Source organism: Amia ocellicauda, chromosome 1 (genome assembly GCF_036373705.1).
Source record: "Amia ocellicauda isolate fAmiCal2 chromosome 1, fAmiCal2.hap1, whole genome shotgun sequence".
In the NCBI taxonomy this organism is placed as follows: domain Eukaryota; kingdom Metazoa; phylum Chordata; class Actinopteri; order Amiiformes; family Amiidae; genus Amia; species Amia ocellicauda.
Window position 1 is genome coordinate 11,482,764 of NC_089850.1, and position 24,783 is coordinate 11,507,546.

General features: G+C 42.5%; 1 protein-coding gene across 7 annotated transcripts; it reads left to right on the forward strand.

The window, feature by feature from the left end:
* The first annotated feature begins 497 nt into the window (after positions 1 to 497).
* On the forward strand, positions 498 to 23,593 carry grhl1 (grainyhead-like transcription factor 1). 7 transcript variants are annotated; one of them, XM_066717776.1, is made up of 16 exons: positions 4,482 to 4,597; positions 4,993 to 5,053; positions 7,745 to 7,931; positions 8,965 to 9,038; positions 9,457 to 9,826; positions 10,465 to 10,544; positions 11,206 to 11,362; positions 11,689 to 11,800; positions 13,018 to 13,112; positions 15,922 to 16,168; positions 16,266 to 16,393; positions 17,768 to 17,796; positions 19,009 to 19,097; positions 20,456 to 20,541; positions 21,846 to 21,910; positions 22,181 to 23,593. In XM_066717776.1, exons 3-16 carry the CDS (start codon positions 7,866 to 7,868, stop codon positions 22,293 to 22,295), a joined length of 1,713 nt encoding a protein of 570 aa, XP_066573873.1. In that variant the 5' UTR covers positions 4,482 to 4,597; positions 4,993 to 5,053; positions 7,745 to 7,865; the 3' UTR covers positions 22,296 to 23,593. The 7 variants fall into 7 exon arrangements, 5 of the variants coding, with proteins under 5 accessions (XP_066573503.1, XP_066573590.1, XP_066573751.1 ...); XM_066717406.1 differs by lacking the exons at positions 4,482 to 4,597; positions 4,993 to 5,053 and adding an exon at positions 498 to 544; XM_066717493.1 differs by lacking the exons at positions 4,482 to 4,597; positions 4,993 to 5,053 and adding an exon at positions 498 to 544 and having other exon boundaries at positions 17,771 to 17,796.
* The last annotated feature ends 1,190 nt before the right edge of the window (positions 23,594 to 24,783 follow it).

Sequence of the window (24,783 nt, forward strand, 5' to 3'; positions counted from 1 at the left end):
TGAGTAATTTCTATTAGATTGAAATATGACTTTTTCTGTCTTTATTCATGAAGATTATATAGCTGATGTGTCCATATGCAGTAACAATATAAAGATATTAAGTGCATAAAATAACGAATCCACAAATTTGGATGTTTGCTAATTTATAATGGGTGACATTGTAGACATAAATTAAACCATATTTGTGGCTCATTGACAAGTTGTGCTTTAAACGCGTTTGCTAGGTTGCTGTGATTATTGTGCCTAATAAACGGCTTTGAAACATTACATTTGAATGCTTTCTGTAATATCCATTTGTATTCTAGAATGGCTTCTTTCTCATTTGTTACATATAGGCCACAGTGGAGGAAAGGGGAAGATGATTATAATGTTTAGACTTCCAGGTCACTGTTGTATACATGTGTGGATTTCTTTTCTCTTCCCCAGGGTGATAGCAGCACCTTAGTGTGGGTGTGGAGGACTCCCTAGCCGGCGGCAATTAGACCAACAGCCCGTTTGCGCCTAATCGGCCCATGGTTTCGGTGGAGTCTGGGGTAGAGCTGAGGTTAGTCGTCAGGATATCAAATGAAAATATAGCGGTGTTTCCAGTAAGCTTCAATAGACGGACACGCCCTATAAATACACTAATAATAGGGGGCGTCTTAATAAGCGGTTAAGGATAGACACATTACAGGGACGGTGCCCTGGCGTTTATCACTTATTCTTGCACGCATTTGTCCATTTTCAGAGAACGATATCGAACCACTTCACATTCTTTCTGTGATAACATTTTCAAAAAGGTTAAGCTTCCGACATGCTGATCATAATAATAATAATGTAGGTCAAAGACTGCTTGAACATATGTATGGAACTGTAGATGACACATTGATAACAGGCCACATGTATAAGATGTAACTTTTTCCGACCTTGGATTCTCCAGGTGCGTGTATTTAACGCACGTTTTAACAGCCAGGAAAACATAATTGAGAAATGATAACGGTGGCAACTCCCGATCTCCTTTATAATTGCTCAATTGTTAATTGGCCTGAACTGTCTCTTCCAATCATTGATTTCTGATCCCTTTCATTGTGATCACTCACCATTTAAATAGGCTACGTCGTGGGTAGAGGGCTTTCAAGGGGGCAAAGACCAGAACACGCATGTCTATAGATGCGACAGGTTTAAAACGTGCTGTTTAAGTTCAGGATGATTGATTGGTAAGTCGTGTGGCGTTTTTCGTTTGTTGTCGGATTGTTTCGTTTGTTTTCTAAAGGGAAACGGTATTGGTTAGATGAATTTGACTGGATTTTAACCGAATAATCTATGCAACGTTTTTCGACGTATAGGCCAATGCACAAAGTCATTTTGGGCCATAGGTGCATGAACTGGTGAGTGTGCAATTGAGTTTCTGAACAAGAATTCGTTTTTTATTGGTTTTATCTATTGTTTCCAGCAGGCCTAGTAACAAAAGCAGCAGCAGCAGTATAGCTTGGATAACAATTGCAATCCTGAGACCGTATTGGTGTAGTGGGAAAGGCTTTTAGAACTACATTTATCTTGTGATGCAACCTTTTATATTAATGCAACATTTCAGTTTTTGTATAGGATATTTTAAGTAGTCTTATCTGAAGATCGTGAGGAAGTTCTACACTGAACCTATTTTAATTGCATCTGAAGGAGATGGACTAGCTTGGTCAATTTCAGTGATGGTATGTTCAGACCGTAAATCGCTCTTATATGGTGAATCAGACTCGGTTCTGATTATACTAGTGTAATGTCTTCGTGTTTAAAGGCGGAAAACGAAAGCATTGTTTTTTTTAATCCGTATGGGCCATTATATTACTTGTGGCGTGCCTGGGATTTCGGCGTTGTCCCGTGCCATACAGGTGCAATGCAAGTGTCGGCCCCGCCCACAATCCAGCCCAATCACGGGCGCGCAGGTACTGTTGTCCCTCCGGCCACGCCCCCTCCCTGCGCTCTAGCCCAATCACAGGCGCGCAGGCACGGGTGTTGTAATGCGGACCACGCCCTCCGCGGCGCTGTAACCCAATCCCGGCGCCGTGCCCAGGTGAACCGGCCTCTGCGTCGGGGCAAACCTCAAAAAGCGAGAAAAGCCAACAAAACCCGTTCTTTCAGGGACAACTTTACCGTCGCCCTCATCCTGCTTCTCAAATTAGTTTTTCAAAGAAAGAGGCCGGATCGGATTTACCGTACGAACTAGAAAGTCCAGTTCGACCGACCGAGATGACACAAGAGCAGGACAGGTAAGTGATCTCCCTCACTCGGTGTCCCGCTGCCGGGCTCGCTGATGTGCGTGTTGCGCGCAGCTGGATTATAGTGAAGATCTGTAATGCTCATTTTTGGGGGAGATGGAGGTTGTCATTGTGTGCTTGATCTGGCCTGCTGGCAGTTTCGGATGAGCGCCGGGGAGCCGCGCAGTTTCACCTGTCATGTTTCAACCTGCATTCCTCGCAGGTGTATTTCCACCTGTTCACTCGCTGCGAGGCTGTTGCGTGTTGACGCTTTACATAAACTTGACTTCGGAGTCCCGTCGCTTGAGCACTTCTTTTCTGCTTTTGCTGCTTAGTGTCCTCTTGCTTGTCGACTAAGCAACGATTTTATTCGACTTTTTAGGACTTAACGAGAATCCACGCTGGAATTCTTTAAACATAAATTCGGATTCACAGCATTTTATTCTGCAATGGGTATTTAGTATAGTATAGCAAGTCATTTCCCGAAGAAGAACACCATTGATAAAATGGGATCAACATGTGTATTGAGTGACCCAAGTTTGGCTTATGCATGTAGTCTCATGCATGCACAATATGCGTTAGTAATTATTTGTTATAATTATGATTTGCGTGGGAGTTTAAAGGCAATGGCAAGGAGGCTGTTGGCTGCAGTGAAACGGTACACCTGTAAGGCGTTGGCTAGAGTTTCTTTAAAACCCTCAGTCAGGGGAACAATGTGCCGGCAGCTTTTCAATATTTTCAATCGATGCAATTGCTTTGCGTTTTCTAATTCAAGGCATTACTAAATTGTTGTTCGATTAAAGGAAATCATACCGAGTCATCCGGTACCAGTCGTCCTACCTGGGGGTGGGAAAGAAATAGCATTTCAGTGACTGTTCACGAATATCCTTTTGTATATATCTTGAGTTAAGATGCATCTGGAGTCTAAGGCATGATCTGTTTAATAATTTCGTTTGAATCTATTTAGAATTAATTTTAAAGACTGGTGTTCTATTTGTGGGACAACTTTTAGATCAGGAATTTGAAATGCTTTCCCTAGATTATTCTCCTCTAGAATTAAAATGTATATGAACTATTCATAGCCTACTTGCGATAATCGATTGTGATTTAATAATGCAATGGTTTCCGAGGTAACCCAAACAATATCTTGATTATTACTTTACAGTACTCCAATTATTTTATAGCCGCGCATGATCGCCTCTTTTGTTTCTCGGTGGGATTGCGTGTCCACTTCATGTTGAGTGTGCAGAATAACGGAGGTCTATCAGGTTGCAAATCCGCAATGTTAAAACTGCGCCCCTGGGAGAGTGTGTGAAAGGATAGCTCCGAATAAATATATTGAATTACTAATATTGTACTGACTTTCACGACTCCCTCGCTTGGTTAACAACGACAAAGTCAACACACACACCCATCCCCTTGCCTTAAGGGACATTTCAAATGGTGGAAAACAGAGTAAATACACGGAATATGGATATTTTCTAAACATTGTGAGAATCAGCTCGGGTTTTTTTTTTTTTTTTTTTTTTTTTTTAACTGATGCACAAAACGAATATTTAAGGCACTATAAAATCAAATGTATAAAAAGCAATATTTATATTGATTGTACGATTATTTTTTTCATGCGTTTTCATTCCCCCTTACATGCATTAGTGCTAACCAAACCTCATGTAAATGTATATCGCCCAGCTTTCGACATTTTCATGTCTGAATATCTATATGAAAACGATGATTCAATTAATGTAAATTTAAACGATGCATGCAAGATAACTGATCTTTGTGCCTCCGATGTGCACAAAACTAGTTTATTTAACGAAGTGTACGAGTTCAGCTTAATTTAACCGAGTCGGAGCAAACCGGAGGTATCCGTTGCAAAAACACTTTTTGCAGTCATTTTTTATATATTAATCCGAAAGCATGGGTCTTGTTGGTATTAGTCGATTTGAGTAAAAACGAATCCAGTGAATTTTCTCGGTGAAGGACAAATGCACGCACTTTTGGTTTGTTTTTAAAGCACTGCGCATTTCTTCGGGACACATTTGCCTGCATTTGCTTTCTTTAGGATTGAGATCAGTTCGTGCAAACGTGGCAACACCTTGTCTCCTTGCCAGACTATGCACACCTGTTAACGACAGCTAAGTGAAGGCATCAGGGAAAACACTCCATAATACCCGCAAATTGCTCCGTCTGTTTGCCTTATTGTTCCCCCTCCCAGTGGCCACATACCACAGTGTAATCCTAAAGTAATCAGGACGGGAGACTGCTCCACCGGCCAGTGGCTTTGTCAAACTCAGTGGACATAACCCCCAACACACACACACACACACCACCGCATCCATCTCCTCTACTCTGGAATGAATCTCAAGGTGTTAATTTTCAGTTATATTGATGGGGGGGGGGGGATGGCAAGACAAAGTGAAATATTAAAAAAAAAAAAAAAAAAAAAAATGCCCCATTTTCTTATTTTGTTCAGAAATGTTCAGCACTAATAAATGAATGTTGGCCATCTTGTGTAGCTTGGAACATGTCACCGCAAGACCACTGTGGAGCCACAAACTGACATTATGTAACCAAAGCCATTCCACTTCCCCATTCTTTTTCTTGAAAGTACATTCTTCAAAGCATTAACTGTTCTTTTGTATTAATTAAAAAAATAAAAATAATGCATTTGCCAATTTCACTCCAGAAACCACTTTTACAGCTTCTTGTTTTCCGCCCTGTGAATTTACTTTTGGAATCAACCATCTTTATTCCTTTCCAGACTTTCAGGACCACGGGCATATCCTCCCTCCGCTAATCTCTGCTAGGGCAGCACATGAGAGGTGTGTGTGTGTACGGTTGCAGTCGAATGTTTTCACTCCCTTCACATGAAACATTTGGTGGCTGACTTGTTTTAATCCCCTATTCATCCAAGATGTATTTTCAGAATGTAAAGATTCCAGTTGACTGAACGGAGTGAAATCTCTAAACGTTGAATTGCCACAGTATTGTTTTCTATGGAGTGGCAGTCCAGTGTTGCATAATGCGATTCTCTGATCACAGGTGTGTATCTTTTAAGAGTCCAGTACTGTGATGTCTCGCATCGCTTAGTCCGTAATGCCGCCAGTTCCTAAATCTGAAAGCGGATCAGTCAAAGTATTTTAAACCAATGAACTCTGGAGAACCTAATATTTTATGACAATATTTTCTTGTAGAATATGGTCAGATGTACAGATTGTGCACACAATCTACTGTGACTGTAATTAAACTCTTTACAAAAATCTAGTTTGTTTTGGAATGAGTCCATCAGCTCTATTAAAGTGCTGCACTTGAATGCCTATTAAGCACTATTTTGGTAAATCCAGTTTGCTCTTTAAAAACTGGCAAACAAAAACAGGCTAGACTAAATGGCTGTAGTAGGGATAGATTAAAGTACACTGAGGTATGGTTGTCTTTCGGGGTGGGGGGGGGGGGAAAGCTCCGACTTGAGATCCGACGGTTTCCTTGTGTGTGTTCTCCGTTTAGTTTAAATGTCACCATCTGCTTTACTTGCAGCACATTCAATTTAAGAGGCTTAAAGTAAAACCCCACTTGACCAGATTACACCCGTTATGTAATGTGCCTGCAATTGACCATCCAACGGTTTTGAGCTTTTAGCATGGCTCATCCTCATTGATCAGGACTTTCTCAATGCCTTTTGGGTCTGGAGTCAAAATTTCTCCCATTCCCTGAAGAAATCCGCTTTGATATACTCCTCTATTTGGAAGTAGAAAAATGAGCAATTTTGCTTTGTAGAAAACTTTGAAAAATCCTGTTGGCGAATAAAACGTAAGGTTTTGTTTTGCTGTACATCTTTGCTGTATTCCTAAATCATGTAGGTGTGATCTGTAGTGCTAAGGAATCCTGGCGGTTGTAGGTTTGGTCTGCGGTAAGGCTGGTATTTGGTGGATGCTTTGTTCTGTGACAGGTGCTGTTAGTTAAAACCGAGTCCCTGCAGACATTCTGCCAGGTTTCACTGGTTTGCAGCTCTGGTATGCTCCCCCAGTTTGACAAGTTTAGCGAGTACAGATCCCACTCTGTAGATAATACAGTAGCTCAGTGGGAAGTGTACCTACTGGAATAGCCGGTATTGCCCCTAAACTGAAATGTACACCTCGATCGGTGCAGTGATTTGTTGCTCAATCAGGCCACCGTTGATCTGAGATACAGGGACCATAATTACTGCTTTCTCAACGGTTTCAAAGAAAACAATGAGCTTTCTATTCCCCCTCAAACCATTTCCTGTTGACTTCACAACAGACATGAATTGGATTGGTTAAAAACGCCCGAACAGTAGCAGGATCCTACAAATCTTTGTATACAATTATTTTAGTGCATTTACATTTTATGCAAGTAATTTTAAAATAAACTGAGTGGAGAGATTACTTGCTTACTCTAGCCACAAAAATATGGCAATTTTATCAGATCTAAAAAAGCCAGAACAAGGTACTGAATGGGGGTATATATCCATTTTTTTTTTTTACCAAAAAAGGAACAATGAAGGAAGGGTATTTTCAAAGCTGAAGTATATACTGATTTTTATTGATGTGTAAGGGTTTTGTTTGATCAGTTTGGTAAAGATGAACAAGTTTATTGTGGCAGTGTTTTCTTCAAATAAAAGTAGAATACATTTTGGTAAATTTACTGTGCTGTAAATTGTATTATTTAATTGCCTCATTTAAAACTTGTATTCCAGCTAAAGCTGTGAGGTTTTTGCAGTTGCTAAATGAACACATTTGTTTGGACAGTGCTTCTATGGGGAGTATTATACAAAAGGTATTAGGCTGCATTCAAACTGTCACTGAATGTTTTGTATGATTAGGCGTGTTAAATGGTTGGTGCCAGACAGTGACACATTTAAGCTACTCTTTAGTGGTATCACACCCATTTCAACTCCTTTTCCTGTTCTGACATTATTGTGGATGGAATGCGGTGCGCAAGTGTCTGTGATTTTCACTAATACTAACACCAACACTTCAGACTGTCCTGGGTGTGTGTGGGCTGGTTAGTTACATCTGATGATGTTAGAGGCAGTTGGGAGGTAAGGAATTGTAGCTGCAGCTTCACATGGTCTCTGTTCAGCCAACGACAACTGTCTGGGTCATCTCTGGATTTCCCTGTCAAGGGGGCAGTTTTGAATTCACGGTCTGTGCTAGTGCTGCATGGTGGAGGTTGCATAGTTTTAGTAGTTTTGGAATACTTTCCTAGGAGTTCAACATCCCTTCAATGTGCTTTTCTACACAGGACAATGGAAATACCATGCTATGCCATAATGCATTTCTAAGGCACATGTACATTACTGTGAGGCCATGGTTTGTTAATGGTAGAGGGTGGTAAAGCACAGGGAGGCATGTTTAGGCCATCGGAAACTACTGTAATACTATGGTACAACCCTAGTAAAATTGGGTGAAAAGTGCTAAAACCTGTGATAACATTTACCAGGGTAAACTTGCACCAAGCAGACCCCCTAAACTTGTTGTACCTTTCCCCTACAGTAAGAGGGCAGTTCTGGTCCTGCAGAACGAGCCACCGTACAACCAGCGCCGGCACTTCACCAGCGAGGACGAGGCCTGGAAGTCATTCCTGGAAAACCCCTTGACCGCCGCCACCAAGGCCATGATGAGCATCAATGGGGACGAGGACAGTGCTGCCGCCCTGGGCCTGCTTTATGACTATTACAAGGTACCCCTACGAAGACCCTATGAGAGCCAAGCAGATCTGCCAAAGCATTGAAGGAGCCCGTCACGCTTGGGAATTGGTTTTGATCTCAGAGCAGTATAATGCAGCCCTGCTAGCCCAGTGGCCTGCAAGCCCAACTAGACTTCATAACTTCCTGCATTCAATTGTCAAAGCATTAGCACTCCAATGCCAATTTAAATGGCACCGTAGGACTCCTTTTTGACTAGTTGGGGAAAATGCCATTCTCCATGAAGAAAGTATCCTATAGCCTGGAGATCACCAATTCAAATTCATGGTGCCCGTTACCATCCTAGGTCTTGCATTTCCAATTATTATTTTATTGCTATTTGACATTCACTTCCAGAAGGTGTTTAATATTCAAAGTGCCACCTGGTTTTGGTGGCATAGACTTGAATTGGTTATAATTGGCTTGGAATGCAACAGCACTTTTGGAACTGGGTGGTGGAAGTCATATCTGAGCCCAGCTGACCGCTTAGTGTTGGGTTAGTGTGTTTGTCTTTGTGCTCAAAGAAGGCTAAGTCTGACAGCCCACATGTCTAGTGACACAAGTTTGTCTTCAGTTCTTTTATGGCACCAGAGCAGGGGTGTGGGGATGCAGTATGCTTACAAAACAAAGTAGGAGTGGAAAACTAACATCACATGTTGCCACACTAGCCCTATATGCCAATATTATTTCTTGGCAGATGCCCTTATCCAGGGTGATTTACAATTACAATATAATTTTTGCATAATTTCCCTATTTGTACAGCTGGGGTTTTACTAGAGCAATCTAGGTAAAGTACCTTGCTCAAGTGTACAACTGTCCCTCACCTGGGATTGAACCCACAACCCTCTACTCTGTATTCCAGAGCCCTAACTGCTACACCACAGCTGCATAGTTTGAAACTTTTCACATTAAGTTTCTAGTGACACTGAATGTTGTGAAACAAGTGTTTTGCCTGAGGACTACGGAGATCAAATAAACAGGCATAAACCCATTTTCAGAGTTTTATTCCAGTGTTTTTATTCTCTTTAGGTGCCACGAGATAAAAGAACAATTTCTCCAACGAAACCAGATCTTATTACCGCTGATGTCGATCCCAACAAAAGGTAACTTTGCTATTGCATAGCTTAGTGTATTTTAAAATCACTGAATGCCGTTATTTTCCGCCTTCGTCACAAACAATGCCAGATCAGTGTTTTTATTCTGGGCCTTGTTTACACAGCTGCAGGAATGACACCATCCTCCTCTCTGATCAGGCTTGTTAGGTGACTGAATGCATCAGAGTGAAATACCTTCATGAGTGCGCTTTATTTCCACTTATTTAACGGCTGCATGCAACAGTTAAGATAAGAATTGGATGATCATTAGTACAATTAAGGTCTCCATTAAGAGCTTGGTTGGAACCATCAGACGCATGGGTCATTCAGGCCCAGGGTTTGGGATCATGGCTCTGATATTAGTAATGAGAACTGTGGAGTGGTACTGAGGAATGCGAGTCTAGCATGTTCTGTGTTGCACCCATAGGAATGTCATGACTCAGTTGCAAGAACCCATGATGCCAGGCGCCGAGAACAGACTCCAGCTCCTCAAGGGAGTTCCCTTCAACATAGTCCTCCCTGGAAACCAGCTGTGCACGGACAAGAGAGGCCAGTTCCCGTCTCCTGACACCACCGTGACGGTGTCCATCGCCGCTGTGCCCAATTACCCGGTCAAGACGGAGGCTAATTCCCACAGTTTCACGGTGGGCGTCCCCTCGGCCCCCCACTGCTCCGACCCAGACAGCAGAATCGTCGTGTTTGACCAGCAGCTCAACCCCGACCAGTTCAGCCCCAACACCCAGTCCAGGACACCAGACTCCACTTTCACAGAGAGCTTCAAAGACGACCCTCCGGAGGTAGAGTACGACTGCGCTCGGCTGTAATGGAGTTCCATTTCCAGAACTTTCAGATGTCGCTGTCTACCCTCTTAAGTGGTTTCAAATTGTCTCCAACTGGGAGACGGATTACACACTAAGAAAAGACTACTGGCATTGCCTGTTTCTGTGGAACAGATTTTATAAACAACCTAGTTTGTCTAGTGTTACATTAGTCAGACAAATGGCAATTGTTCTCTTGCTTTGCTAGAGCAGCGTAAGGGCATGTTGAAAAGAGAAGTGTTCTGCACCTATATTTTAGTGTTTTCGTTTTTTTTTTTTTTTTTTTTTTAAATCTTGGGTGCAATTGAATTCTGCAAAATGTAACTTCTGCAATCCAAAAACGTGTATTAAAATGTTACAGGCAAACCTAAAACCCCTTTTCTCAATGTTTTCAATTCAATTTTATTCAGTGGGGGGAGGCAATATTCAGTGGGTTGAATATAACCACTAAATGAAAACTTAGTATTTAGAGCTTTATTCTGAAAATGCAAACCATGCCAAAAGTCAAGTGTAAAGATTAATTGTGGAGTACAGTATGTATTTCCCCCCCCCCCCCTTGTTCTCCCATTCCCAGTGTGTTGGCCATGTTTTAATCCCTTGTGTCCCCATTGTTGCAGGTGTTCCCTTTCCCAGGGGATCTCCAATTGCGCATGGCCTCCATTTCCCCAGAGGATTACACGTTTGACGCAATCTCTGGGTAAGTCAGTCTGTCTCTGGCTTTCTGCTCTGGCATACAGCGCCTGAGTCCAGAATTAAAGAGCTGGTTGATGGTGAAGGGAATGAAGCCCTCAATTGGTCCTTGTTTTGTCAGAATGAACTTCCTTCATAAATGCTCCCATATGCCACTTGGTTGAACAGAAAATGCCAAGAAATTCGAAGAAAAACTGTCCCAGCAGAAAATACTACACAGTCAATCCCAAGCACAAACTGTAAACCACAAAAGTTGCAAATCCCAACAAGATTGGGAATTGAAAACATCTGTAGAGTAGCACACTATTCTGAACTGAATTAACCTTTAAAGCATCTTGAAAGACATTTTGTTTTAATGTGTACACACCCATACACCCTGGGAAGGGAGACTACTAATAGATAAATAGTAATACAAATATATAGAAAACAACCTGGAGATCCTTGAAACCGCATTCAACCAGTCTCTGAAGCATGTCATGAAAAATGATGTTTGTAGTGAAATCTGACAAGGAAGTTGTGCATAGGACATTTCAGAGAAACATTCCTCTAGAACATCTTATTGGTATTTATGTTGGGCTTCCTTCTCAAACATTTATCAAGTGTAGGAGAGAATTGTTAAATTTTAAGACTTGTACATTTAAAGCGTTTTGCTTTTTCCCCGTCTCCAGTAACAATTTTGAATACACCCTTGAAGCGTCCAAGTCTCTGCGACAGAAGCCTGGTGATGGAACGATGACCTACCTGAACAAGGGTCAGTTCTACCCAGTCACACTCCGGGATATTGGAAACGGCAAAGTGCTGCAGCACCCCATCAGCAAAGTGCGGGTCAGTGACACTAATGCAGTCGGCAGTGTATGACAGGGTTTGTGCTAATGGATATAACCAAGATAATATGCCTTTCACAAACCAAAGCTTTGTGGGATTCTAGTGTTATTGGCTAGTGTGGTCAACATTACAAAGATCTGGATGGTATCCCATAAATAAAGCTGTAGAAGTCCAAGTAGATGTTTGGCAAAGCTGTCACTCAATGGGAAGTCAGGTAATCGCATCCTGCTGTTGGTGTTGGAGTTAACTGGGAGGTTCTTGGTTGGAGCTGGTGCTTGTGTCCTGGCCTGTGCCAATCTAACGGTGCTGTCTGCTTGCTTCTCCAGAGCGTTGTGATGGTGGTGTTTGGGGAGGAGAAGTGCAGAGACGATCAGCTGAAGCACTGGAAATATTGGCACTCCCGGCAGCACACAGCCAAACAGCGCTGCATTGACATTGGTAAGGAACACTCATCCTTGATACCTCGTTTCCACTGGGACCCAATACAGGCCTGTATCACCCTGAGCTGGGCTGGTTCAATGTCCTTTTCCACACAAATGGTATAATGTTTGGCCGGTCAATTTGGCTTTTTGTTTTGGAGCAGAAATCGACCTGCATCTTTCGGAGTCTCGCTTTGGGAGTAATGACTTGGTTCTCAATGACAGACGCTCGTGCTTTTTGGACTCCAGGCCGCTGTGCCGAGCCCGAATGCTTGTCATGTAATCTAGTGTTCTCATCCCAGACAATGAGGGCTTGACTAGTTGTCACTTGACGTCACTGGCTTTTTTGTTTTCAGTTGAAGTTCTTTAAACTTGGGAGACCCACCCAAGAACGCTATTCATTAACATACTAGTGCCTGCTGGCAGACTGAAGGGTGGCAGGTGTCTGGAGGGAGTGGGTGATGAGCAGGGCCAGTACTTTCAATCTACTGGTTTTTCGCATCGCTCCCAAGTATTTTACCACTAAGCTGATCTTTCTCGAGCAATCAGGCTAGTCACTATCATTTATAGTGGGTAGAATTTAAATCCCTTACACGGGAACATCTTTCAATCCTATTTCTTTTGCTTGTGCCCCAGTTTAAGAACTAGCCTGATACTTAATCCTGTAAATATCAGCCCAATATATTTTATCCATCTCCCAAAGCAGCATTTTAGAGAAGTGACATTGAAAAGCTTTTCTCTTTTGTGTATTGCCTTTTGTTTTTTGTTTGTGTTGAGGGGGGGGGGGAGTATTTCTATGAGGATATGAAAGCAGTACAATGGATTGAGTGGGTCTTTTGTGTGAGTTGCTCTGAAGAGTAAAGCTGCTGAGTACATAGAAGTGCTGAAGGTATTCGTATGGATGTAGGTACACCTTAAACCCAAAATCTGAGCTGTGTAGGGGTGCTTTCTATTGTTTACTGAATGTGCTCACACTGAGCTTGTAGTACTTGTCCTCCATCACACACTGTCACTGACATCACTCCTGGCTTCTGTCCCTCACAGCAGTGAATGAGTCTCCTTTTGGTTTTAGAGCCACTGTACCTTTTTTTTTTTTTTTTGTTACCTTTTATTTTGTGAAATGGAAGTTTTAAGACTGGTTCAGGGTCAAGATGGGGAGTAGGCTTTAAGTACTCAGAAAATACTGATTATCGGTAACGCAAGTGCTAACTGCTTCCACCCTTCTTGGCTTTGCAGCGGACTACAAAGAAAGCTTCAACACGATCAGCAACATTGAGGAGATCTCCTACAACGCAATCTCCTTCACCTGGGACATCAATGACGAGGCGAAGGTGAGCGAGAGATCTGGATAGAGCTCAAATGGCCAGTTGCATGACGGCATCTTTTCGGAGGCTTTTGCAGCATACCAAACTTAACTGCTGAACTGAGTTCCATCGCCCCAGAATAAGTGCCTGGGTGCCATTTATGTAACCTCACTTGGACTTCAGTTTCTCATTATGTAACATTGCTTTGGTTTTGTTCTGCACTGTACTTTTAATACGTAAAGACCACAGGATGCTGATCCATCAAGAGGGTCTTTTGTAATGTGACCGGAAAGTCCTGTTTTTAAAAAGCTGTGTACCCTGCCCCCCAGCCCGAGCCATCAGTCTGCTGCTGAATATTTGCTGTGGGGATTTTGTTTGGTTTTGGGGTGGTCCATAGCACTGTCTAAGTCTAATTTTGTAATCTGTAAATAAGACCACTCCTCAGGCCTCATTCTTAGTGTATTTAGAGTTTTGCTGAAGGTATAGTTGCATCTTCAAAAAGAGATGGGTGAGTGGGAACACTCCCAGGTTACGAATGCACACTGGGGAAAGGATCGCTACTCAAAGTTCCTCTAAATTTGTACAAAACATGCATTTTATTTTTTGCCTCAAAGACAACAGTCCTACACTTCTCATCCATTCAGCCATTTTCCAACTGGACATGGGAGATGAGGAAGTTTTGAAGGGGATTTTCACACTGGGTTGTCATTGCATTTAAACAATGAAAACTTTTCTTGGCTTTGGGACAAACTAGTTAATCTTATTTGGATGTTTATTTCAGAAGGGATTTATTGCTTTTGATATTGGATAGTGTCTGGGCACAGCCACTAGTCGGGCAACTTGTGGGATGGACTGGTGTACTGGTCCAATTGCAACCCCTTATCCGTACCCCTATAAACGGTTTGGCATTGCTGCACAGTGGTGTGTGTGTGTGTTGTTGAGATGGTGGCTTTGAACTCGCTGATCGGTTACCCTCTGATGTGCACAAAATCAAAAAAAAGATGTGCTTTTAGCCTACCAAGAATGAGGAAGAAAAACAGGATTTGACAGGAGATGATGGAATCCCGTCCAACGGGTACATTAGGTGTTTCAAGATGATAGGCCTTTGTATACTTTGCAAGATTCTGTAACCCCCACAACCAGTTGTCCGTTGATGCAGGGGATTTCAGATCCGCTCAAAAAAAAAAAAAAAAAAAAGCTCTGCATGCCTTAGTCATGTGCCACTCAAATTGGAAAAGGATTGGATTTGAAATGGGGTCAGAACCTGTACACAGGTCACTGCCTCTCCCCACACCAGCACCTGTGCGTCTTCACTTCACCAGGATGTGAACAGAGTCACATGAGCGGACAGTCATCATGCCTGCGAGCGACGCGCCTCACGGGACGTCCCGCTCTGTGTACAGAACTGGCTTTGCCGTGTTTGTTCGAGCGCAGGCAGCGCGTGAGATCCGGCTTGAAGTAGTCTGGAGGGAGCAGTGTGGACCGCTAGCGTGCCGTCACCTTCCCGTGAGAGTGTGCAGGGAAAAAGTTAATTTGCTTATTCAACAAGAAGTGTCACAGGGCCAGTGCAGGTAGGCAGAACAAGCCCTCAGTCCTCAGCAACAGGATGTCCTCACCAGCGCCCCCTAGTGTTAGATTGTAGGCACATGCATGGGTCCACTGCATTAAGCGTCACAAACTCTGGCCTTCCTGTAGGAAGTATAGGTAAATATGTGTATAATTACAGAAGCTGTGGGGTATCCTCTAATTCAAATTTGGTGTACACGCGTTTAATCAATTTGGCATTACAGACTGTTCAATGTATTGCATACTTGAATTTATTTTTTAAATTCTTCTAAGTGGAATACATTAATGTTTCACAGTGAGGGTTGGGTGCCTGAATAAGAAGTTGTAGCAAATGATGTCACAGAGCAGTATTCACTAATGACATCCAGAACTTGATCCTCAAGAATGGTGTTTTTCAGTGGTTCTCAACCCTGGTCTTGGGGGTCCTCCAGCCCTACTGGTTTTTGTTCCAACTGAACGTTCATTACTTTAATTGCACCCTTAATTTTCTTAAATCTGAGCCTTTTATTTTTGTTAAACTGTAGGGGATTTTAAATCCTATCTTAAGGAACCACCTTTTATCGGTTAAGCAAATTTTAAATTGTGTATTTTAAATTTAAGTAATTTTGAGCTTGTTTGGAACAAAAACCAGTAGGGTTGGGAGTTGAGAACCACTGGCTTATTTAAATAAAATTGTGTAGTCCTACAAAGTGTAATTACACTCTTTCCAGGAGAGGGCGACATATCCCATTACAAAATTGTGTACATGTGCTCTCCACATCAATATGTTGCATAATCACTCAAAGCATAGGAACGCTTCCTGAATAAGAAGAAATGGAAAATGAAAACTCAAACCTAGTTGAGGGAATATATACTTGCAAAGATGGAATCGGAAGCCTCAATAAACCTGTGTCTGGTAGTGTTTGCACCATCGGTACAAACCTTGACGGTTTGTGGGGAGGAACTGTGGCATAAGCACACCACCGCAAAGTTATAGCCGCTGAGGTGGGCGCTCCTCTTGGGATTTGAACCGCGCACCACAGGCACCCCTCCGAGCGCTCCGCTCCGCACCGCACCGCAGCGGCTCCACCCAGGTGTGTGAAGTCTGCTATGCCAAAAGACCGGGTCTCCCAACATGGGAGGCTGAACACTGTACTGATGTTTGAGGGTTATGTCACTTGTAAAGTACTGGTATACCATGAGCCCTGTTAGTCATAAGTGTGGGACGTTTGTGGTGCCTGTTCCCACCGCAGGAAAAGGATTGCTAACCCTGTTCCCCCCACCTCCCCAGATCTTCATCTCGGTGAACTGCCTGAGCACGGATTTCAGCTCCCAGAAGGGGGTCAAGGGGCTGCCCCTCAACCTGCAGATCGACACCTACAGCTACAATAACCGTAGCAACAAGCCCATCCACCGCGCATACTGCCAGATAAAGGTCTTCTGTGACAAGGGTGCCGAGCGTAAGATCCGCGATGAGGAGAGGAAGCAGTCCAGGAGGAAGGGCAAGTGCCAAGACATGGCCTCCAATATGGGCAACTGTGAGTATTGTGCTTGAGGATAATCATGATCTAAAAAAATAAATGGAAAAATCTATACTCTAAAAGCACTGACCGCATTAATGGTCTCCTTCTGCAGATCCAGATGTCAAAGTGCCGGTGCTGCCCAAACGCACCGACATCACTACGTTCAAGCCATTGAATGAGTTTGATGCTCAGCCTGTTCTCTTCATCCCGGACATCCATTTCGCCAACTTTCAGCGCCATGTGAGTACAACATGCCGGGGAGTCGTGTTGACCCTTGACTTCTGTGCTTTTTTTTTTTTTTTTTTTTTTTTTTTTTTTTGTGTAATAAAAATGGTTGTGAATACCTGAACAGTTACTCCAAAGCAAAGTTTTATATAGATCAAGGACACTACCAGACAATCCCCCTACCGCCTTATCAGGTTGGTAGTTTATTTGAATTTGATGACCAAAAAGTGGTCTCCATGGGCTATCGGGTTATCTCCACTACCTTGTGAAAGACTTTGTATTGTGCCAGACCTTGTTTGTCTACCTCATTCATGCTGTATGCGTTTATAACCCAATTCAGCGTGTGTAAGCATGTCTGTCATCTTCCACTGAACATGAAGCCTGTGTTCCCTTCGCACTTAGTTGTGCAGCACAATGCTTGCTTCTCTGTACTTCTCAGACTATTCATTTTCAATGCATGGTTTACTTGAGGACCTGCTGCTGGCAAGACTGTTAATATACAATTCAGAAAAAAATTGCTTTATGGTTTTTCTTAGAATTGATGGTAGCGGTCTATGACAATAATGCAGCACTTTTTCTAATTTACATAAGCCAGTAGAAAACATTTCCCCACAAAGATAGGGAGCCATGCAGAGGCAATAGTGACCCTGGAGAGATTTCGGCTTTGGCACACCATAAAGGACATTGCATTGCAGTCTGCAGAGCTCTCTTCTGTATGACTTCAGAGCATTCAAGTGAGTCAGAACTCCCACTTACATGCTGGCTGGCTGTTGGCCAAGTGAGAGGGACATCACAGATGTGGGGTCATGTGCGCAAGGATCTGGGGGCTTGTCCTCTGCAGTGCCTTACAAAAACGTCCTCTGAATTCGGATACAGAAGTTCTTGTAGGATGAACTATGGAATTGGCTAGGCTAAAATGAATCTGTAGTGTTCAGTTGTTCACAGACCAACCTTCACACTGCTGAGATTTGTTTTTAAAAGGGAAGTGCTTTGTTTTGGTTCATTTTTATATAGTATGAACAGAGACCATGTATAAAACGCAACCACATGACCTGTACCATTTAGATTCACCGTATTAAATGTTTGTCATAACTATGAGATGACGGACCCTAAATGCTGTTTTTTTTTTTTTGGGGGGGGGGGGGTAAATCGAGCGGGTGTCTGAATGGTGACCTGCAAGCTGTACTTGATGGGTTTTCAGCTGAACACAACTTATTTTGGGGATTCCTTGTCTATTACAATAAACCGTTATAACTTTTTTTTTTTTTTTTTTTTTTTAATGAAAACGGTGTTGAGGCTATAAAATGGTATTTCCATGACCTGTGCAGTATGCAATTGTCATTGTATATTTTCAATAGTGAATATTTTTTTTTTTTTTTTTCCCTATAGCAGTTTTCTTCAGAAGATGCGGAAGAAGGGTAAGGAACTATTGAATTTTTTAAATGTATATATTTAACTGGGCAGAGTATACACAGATGTATATAGAGGGTTACCAGTGCCTGTTTGAGTTTGCTCAGGATTCATCGTTGGTTTGGCTAATATGACAATCAAAATGTCGCCTACCTTCCATCCAGGTGGCATAAGTTGACTGAAATTATTGTGATTGGTTAAGGAAAAGATTCACAAATGTACTTCGCAGATTCTTTTCTGAATACAAAATGTCCTTTTTGTGTAAATTATGTACAATTTTAACATGTGTAAAACTCTACTAGCAGCATCATTTAAAAACATGCCTCCAGCTAAAGTCTAATTTCTGCAACATTGTACAACTCATGGAACGATCAAAAGCACAAAATCCCCACAACGTACTGAAGTGAGGTGACATTGTTGCTTGTTAGCCAACTGCTCCCCTCAGTCAATAGTCCAGCTCACCGCAGTAATGGAACCCAGCTGATACCGGCCCATGTCAGTGTTTGTCTAGGGCTCAGGACATGCAGTAATGAAGGCTTTGTTTTCAGTAGGGTTTTAAAAACCTTTGGATCGACCAGTTTGCATTGGCATCCAAAGACTGCCAATAACCCTCTTTGTCCTTGAATGAGCACCAAGTGGACTTCAGTCATTTAAAGTCCTATGCCCTCTGGTCAACCCCAATGAAAGGCCTCCACAGTCCAACACGCTCCCCACCAAAGAGAATTGACATGCCTGACTTTTCTTGGCTGATTCTTAATCAGTGTTCATGTGGTTGTAGTGGTTGTTTTTGTTGCATCCCCTGGCCAGTATTCAGAGATTTTGGGGGGGAATGGGGTTTCCAGGAATGGTGTCAAGCTTCACACAAGCACCAGGCTGATTTTAAGTATTTTTACAGAAATTAGTTTTGCTACAAATGTAGGCCAGCAATCGGATCAGAAAATAAAATGGCATCAAGTTTGGGGATGTATGAAAATGGACAGCTGCATAGGTAGCTAACATTGTCTAATCCATAAACGCTGTATTTGCATATAAAATGTATGTAGGCTCCCTGTTCTTGACGCTCCAACCTGCTATCTCTTGTGATCTCCTAGCATCACACTGAAAGTGATGGTTATGGATTGTCTTTCATGCCCAGATAGCAGCTGTACAACCCAAAGATTGCCGCAAACCAGCGGCACAAGGCAAAATAAAACTGACCAAAGCAATCTTGTGTCCCTTAGATCAGCCATGAAGAGATTACCTTTCACATCTGACGAGGAATATGGCTCCACTCCTAACAAAATCGCCAGGGTAGATGAACCCAAAAAAGGTAATTGGTTGGCCTGCATTTATCAAATCTTTCTTTCGCTCTTCATTTATCGAATCTATGCCTTTTATAACGATGGGTGTCTAACTTTTACTGCTTGGACATTTGATTCAATTCAGATCTTGAGCTACTGGTTATTGCATCTAACCATATTAGATTTCCTCCTTGTTACCTTGCTTGTCAAAGCTGAAATGGAACAAGATGCCATGCAGGGGGACTGTTGATTTCCCATCTTTGTGTGATTACAGGATCTGCAAGGGCACTAAGTGGTTAAACTTGAACTTCAGTCTACCTCTGTGAAGGATGTTGGCATTTGCAGTCTAATGTGGCTAGCCAGCTGGTTGCTGCCCACGGAAATGGAGCCACACATTTCCCGTATTGATATCACAGCACGCTCGCACTGCCTGGGCCACAAACCCTAATCAGCACGTAGTGGAAAAAGCAAATAAACTGTGCTCTCGTTGCAGACAGATAACATTTGATGATAAAACTTGGCCTGCACAGTGTTCACATGCCCATGAGTTCCCTTTATGATTAGATTTTAAGAATTTACTTGGCCGATGTAGTGCAGCCATTCTTGATTACAAGAGGCAGCCACCCTGAGTGGCATTTGTGTGGCCTGAATTATCTCAGTGCTTGAGGTTAAGCCAGTCGGATTAATGCATGCGGGGGTAAGTGGGAGCTGGCAGTTTAATTGAGATGTTTAGAGCTGCTGTCCTTTCTGTAGAGACTGCTAGCACCTCTTGTTTTGGCTTATTAAAAGCTTTGCCTTGCCTGGCTTGTAACTTATTACAAGCAGGCCCAAAATAAAACTGTCTAATAACTTCCCTTGACTGATGGCCCCTCAGCTGATCTATGCAGTATGACTGACTTGCATTTTTTTTTTTTTTTTTTTCTTCTCTCCTTGTGTTTGGCCTCCAGTTAGTAAACAAAACAAGCACATGTACAGATGAGTCTGACAAGGATGTGGCACTGGGTTTAGCCTGTGGGTAATAATTCAAGTAGAAATCCCTTCAGAGGTCTGTTTTCAAACGCCACTTAACTCTTAATAGGTTGACAATAGAACATTCTTGGCTCCAATGACCGCACCTGTGTCTGTCAAAAGTACTGACCTGAATTGTATTTTTCAAAAATGATTATGTAGTCCGGAAGACGAGCCAGGTGCACCTTTCTCTGAAACCTAACCGGTGTTTATTATTGGGATGGCTGGACTATTTCTGCCCAATCAGTGTTCTACTAAATGTTTTCAATAACACCCCTGCCATTTTCCTTTCTGCTTGAATTTCTTGTGGTGTTCGTACTTGGCTGTGTGAAGGTATTATCTGGTGTCTTATGGCCTGTTTTTTTTTTCACCCCTGCAGTGTTGCTGTATGTGCGTAAAGAATCTGAGGAAGTTTTTGATGCACTGATGCTGAAGACCCCTTCAGTGAAAGGCCTTGTGGAGGCAGTGAGTACATAGTGAAATCCTTTGTGTTGTATGTGTATATAGTGTAATGTGATGGATGACTGTTTTAGAAAATGTTTGCATGCTGTATTGGGACTAGGATTGGAGCAAATGCAAACATTCACCTATTTATATTTAATTCAGTTTGATTAAGGATGAGATGCATCCTGTCTTGTGGAGGATGTTTTTAGGCACATCCTGTTTTGTGGTAGAGAAATGGCCGTTTGCTTCCAGGCATCCGAGAGTGAGCTTGCAGCCAGACTGTTTTAAGGCTGTGCGTGTCTCGCATCAACAGACCTAATTGAGCTTGGAGAGGAACTCTTGGCGCAGCAGCTGGTTCAGGGGAGAGCGAAATGGGTTCCAAGCCATAGTGTCTGAAGTGGAAATCCTACAGGGGGCCCTGTCACAGGTCTGCTGCACGGCTGGACAGCATAGACGGGTCACTGGCAGTTCAGCGCCACTGGCCATGTGTGTTAAGCCTTCACAGTGCACATCTGCAGTGAATGAGTACTGATCTGGGACGGGCATGGCACTGTGCCCAGGAAGCATCAGAAAGAGGGGGGGCAAAAAAAAATCCTGCTCAGAGAAACAATGGCGCTGTAATGTCCTGGTTGTGCAGGAGAGGAAACCACTAGAGCCAGCAGAAAAAGACGGTTGCACACTCAGCAGGCAGCGCAGCCAACAATCGCTCTGCCAAGCTGTTAAGCTCTGACGAGAAAACAAAACCGGACCCTGTAATGGCATGTAATGGACATCTATACATTTCAACCAAGGATCAATAAAGGAGAATTTTGGGTGTAGTAATTGCTGAAATCAATTGTTAGGAACCTCCTATCCAGAACTGGGACTGGCCACTGTATAGGGTATTTTAATCAAGTTGTCCACGGTTAAAAGCAGTATTGTGACTAGCATTAGAAAAATCCGAGGTTCCAAAGCGATCCATCCTTTTCCTGCTTGTGGTCTCCGATGAGCAAAGGCTATTGTGAAGGATATCTTGGTTTACCCGGGTTATACAATGGTTGTTTTTGACATGTCAAGTTAAAATTAGTTAGGAGTAAGCTCGGTAATTAATACATTTTAATTTGTGCAGGCCCGTGCAAGGGTCTCGTAGTACTGGATGGAGCCTATGACTCCTAGGACACAGGACTGGCATTAGTTGGTTTTGTAACCTAACTGCTGCATTAGTATAAGTGTATTCCTTTTCATTATCTGCCATTTTAAAAAAAAAAAAAAAAAATCCTTCTCAATGGCAAAATCTAGGGAGGAGGGAACAATAACTGATGGTGACTTTTTTTGTTTTGTTTTAGATATCGGATAAATATGAGATTCCAGTAGACAAAGTTGCAAAAGTGTTCAAGAAGTGCAAAAAAGGGTGAGTATTCTTTTCTAGATCTCTTCAGAGAACTTGTATGACCAGGACTATTTTCAATTGTAGGGCTGAAACCCCAGCGAGATGAGAATAGCCTTCTGTGCCTTAACTGACATGATCACCTAACTTTGACCTTTATTCAAGTGCCTGAGGAAATAAAACTTCATGTTCATGTTTACTCATGTTGAATGTGGGGCCTGTTCTGTGAGGAGCCCTTGGGGAAAAGTCTCATCCGGTGAACTGACCGTTCAAATCCCATTTCCTTTCTTCCAGGATCCTGGTTAACATGGACGACAACATTATCAAGCATTACTCGAATGAAGACACCTTTCAAATTCAAATCGAGGAAATGGGCGGACACTATAAACTCACGCTAACGGAGATCTGAGAAATATCAGCATTTATGAAGAACTCCACCAGACAAGACTATCGAAGACAGACTTGTTCAACAGCAGGACTTACTTGCTGCTCCAGAGTGCCAACGGGATACGGGTTTACAGATTTCCATTTGTAAAGAAAATATTCACCATCTGTACATACACATTTTTCTCTTGAAGTACACTACCATTACTTTAATAGGTAGAAGCTGGGCATTTGAAAATCGGATCCCTTGCTTTGTGAAGGAATCTAGTTTGTCATTGGTGTAGTACACGCATTAAAAGAACTGCTGTACACCCCCCTTATTGTCACAATGATGGTAATGCCAAATTGTAATGAGTTCCAGTTTGCGCTGTATGGGATTACAAAGTAAACAAAGGGCATCAGGGATCAGTTTCTAAAATGTATTTTTTTAATTTATTCCAAAGGAGACCTGATCCACTTTCCATTTGTATGCGTCTTCCTCCTGCTGCAGTATCGTAACACTAAATCCAGTAAGATTCCTGCAATTTGTACGTCTTTAGGAAGAGACTGTAATTGGTCTGGGTTTATTTTGTTCCTTGGTGCTGTACACAAGTTCTAAGTATCTTTTATGGCTATCCTCTTTATACATCACTCAGTATTTGTATAAACTGTGCCTAGTGTTTCGGAGGAGACCCATTCTCTTATACCCATGAACAGGCATTTGACCGTGTAACACTGGAAACATCATTTTAAAGTATTATGTTTGAAACTAACTGAAAGCTGATTTCGTTATGCTAATTGGATACCTGTATCGTCGCTGTTGCCCTTCTACAAATTTCTCTGAATACTGAGATGGTCACTCACTCGGAGGTATCCAGGTTTAATCTGTATAGAAAGTGCAATAAATATTTAATATATACAAATAACTTTTATATTATGTTCCTCACCTTCTAAGGTAACCGGAAAACCTGATTTAATTTTACAAGCATTTACAAACCAGCCAAGTCTTGTATTGCAGATGTTGTGGATCTAACAAAGTGGCTAACTGGTTCAACTTTGTGTACAAAGTACTTGTGCATTTGTATGTGTGTGTGTGTGTATATATATATATATATATATTTTAGCATTGAGAATCGGGGCATGGGTTTTGTATTGAGTTTTTTCTGTTATTTTTGACTAACATTTCTCTCTATCCATATGTAAATGTTTATACCCAGGGAATGTTTTATACAAAGAGGGTGTTCATGTTGTTTGTTGGTTTATTTTATATATAATATATATAACACTTTTTTAACCATGCATTCGTTCTTAAACTGTCAAATAAATGTCGGCTGATGCACTGTCTGTTCATTATGTACTTAATTTGGTCTGTACAATATCCAACAAAGTAGGAAGGCCAGAGTGACTCACAGTGGGGATAACTGCCAAAATCCCAAACCCAAAGAAGCTCTCTAAGCAGTACAAACTGATCCTTGTTAAAAGAAGGCTGCTCTTTAAAGCCTTCAAACCACACAAGGAAGTGCCAAGAACACCTGAAACTTCCTATTTCCCTTCCCGTTTTATTTGTGCTGACCTGACACAACCATTTTTTTTGTAACCAACTGCAGGGTGAGGTCCTTGGATGACTTTCAGATACAATGCCCTAAATGTAACAAAGGAACATTTGTTAATATTACTTTCCAAGATGCGAGCTCTAATTGCTAGCGACCAAAAGACGGAGAGATTGCTATTGATCTTATTCCACTTTTGGAGGTAGTGCAGTTTACAGTAGACTATCTTTTTGTGCTGTTACAATGGACTCCTAAGCTGAAACAATTTCCCCCCCTAGTAAAGGAGACATTTTAATATACACAGTTAGTTATTACGTTTTTGTGTAGTTGATGGGTTGGCTTTGTATATGCCTGCATGGTTTAAGTTCTGGGTTAGTAATGTACTCTGAGAACACCACCACCAGGAGGGGCTGCGATGCACAGCAGGCCCTGGCTTCAGTTACATCTTAGGTGAATTTTTGTTTCTTCTGCTTATACTATATTGTAAGAAACTATATGAGCAGATCTACACAGGCAGCTTTAATCTTCAGCTGGCTCTCCTACGGTCTCCAGTTACCAAGGAAACCTCTCGACATGGCACAGATGCCCGCTCGTGTGGCGCAGCAGTGTCGTCCTTGTTTTCCTGCTTGCTCAACATTCCGCGCAGGAACCGAACGGAGAGTGCTGGGACGTGTTCCCAAAACTGTTCACGGATCAGCTGCCAAACCGCCTGCTCAGCCTGCCAACTAGGCTGCGTGCTTCTGCCCACCGTGTCCATGGAGCTGTGGCCTGAGCGCGCTTGTGCTCCAAAGTAGCAGCACGCTCCGGGATTGATGGACTGGCCGAAGCCGAATTGTGAAGTAACGTGCTGGTCGTCAGTCTAAACAAGCACTGACTCGACACACCCTATTCAAGATGACCTCTGTAGTTTCTGCTCTGGGCCGTTTTGTGTTTGTAGGACCGCCATCACAAGGCGTTGAGAGGGAGTGTAGCTGTGCAGGGGAG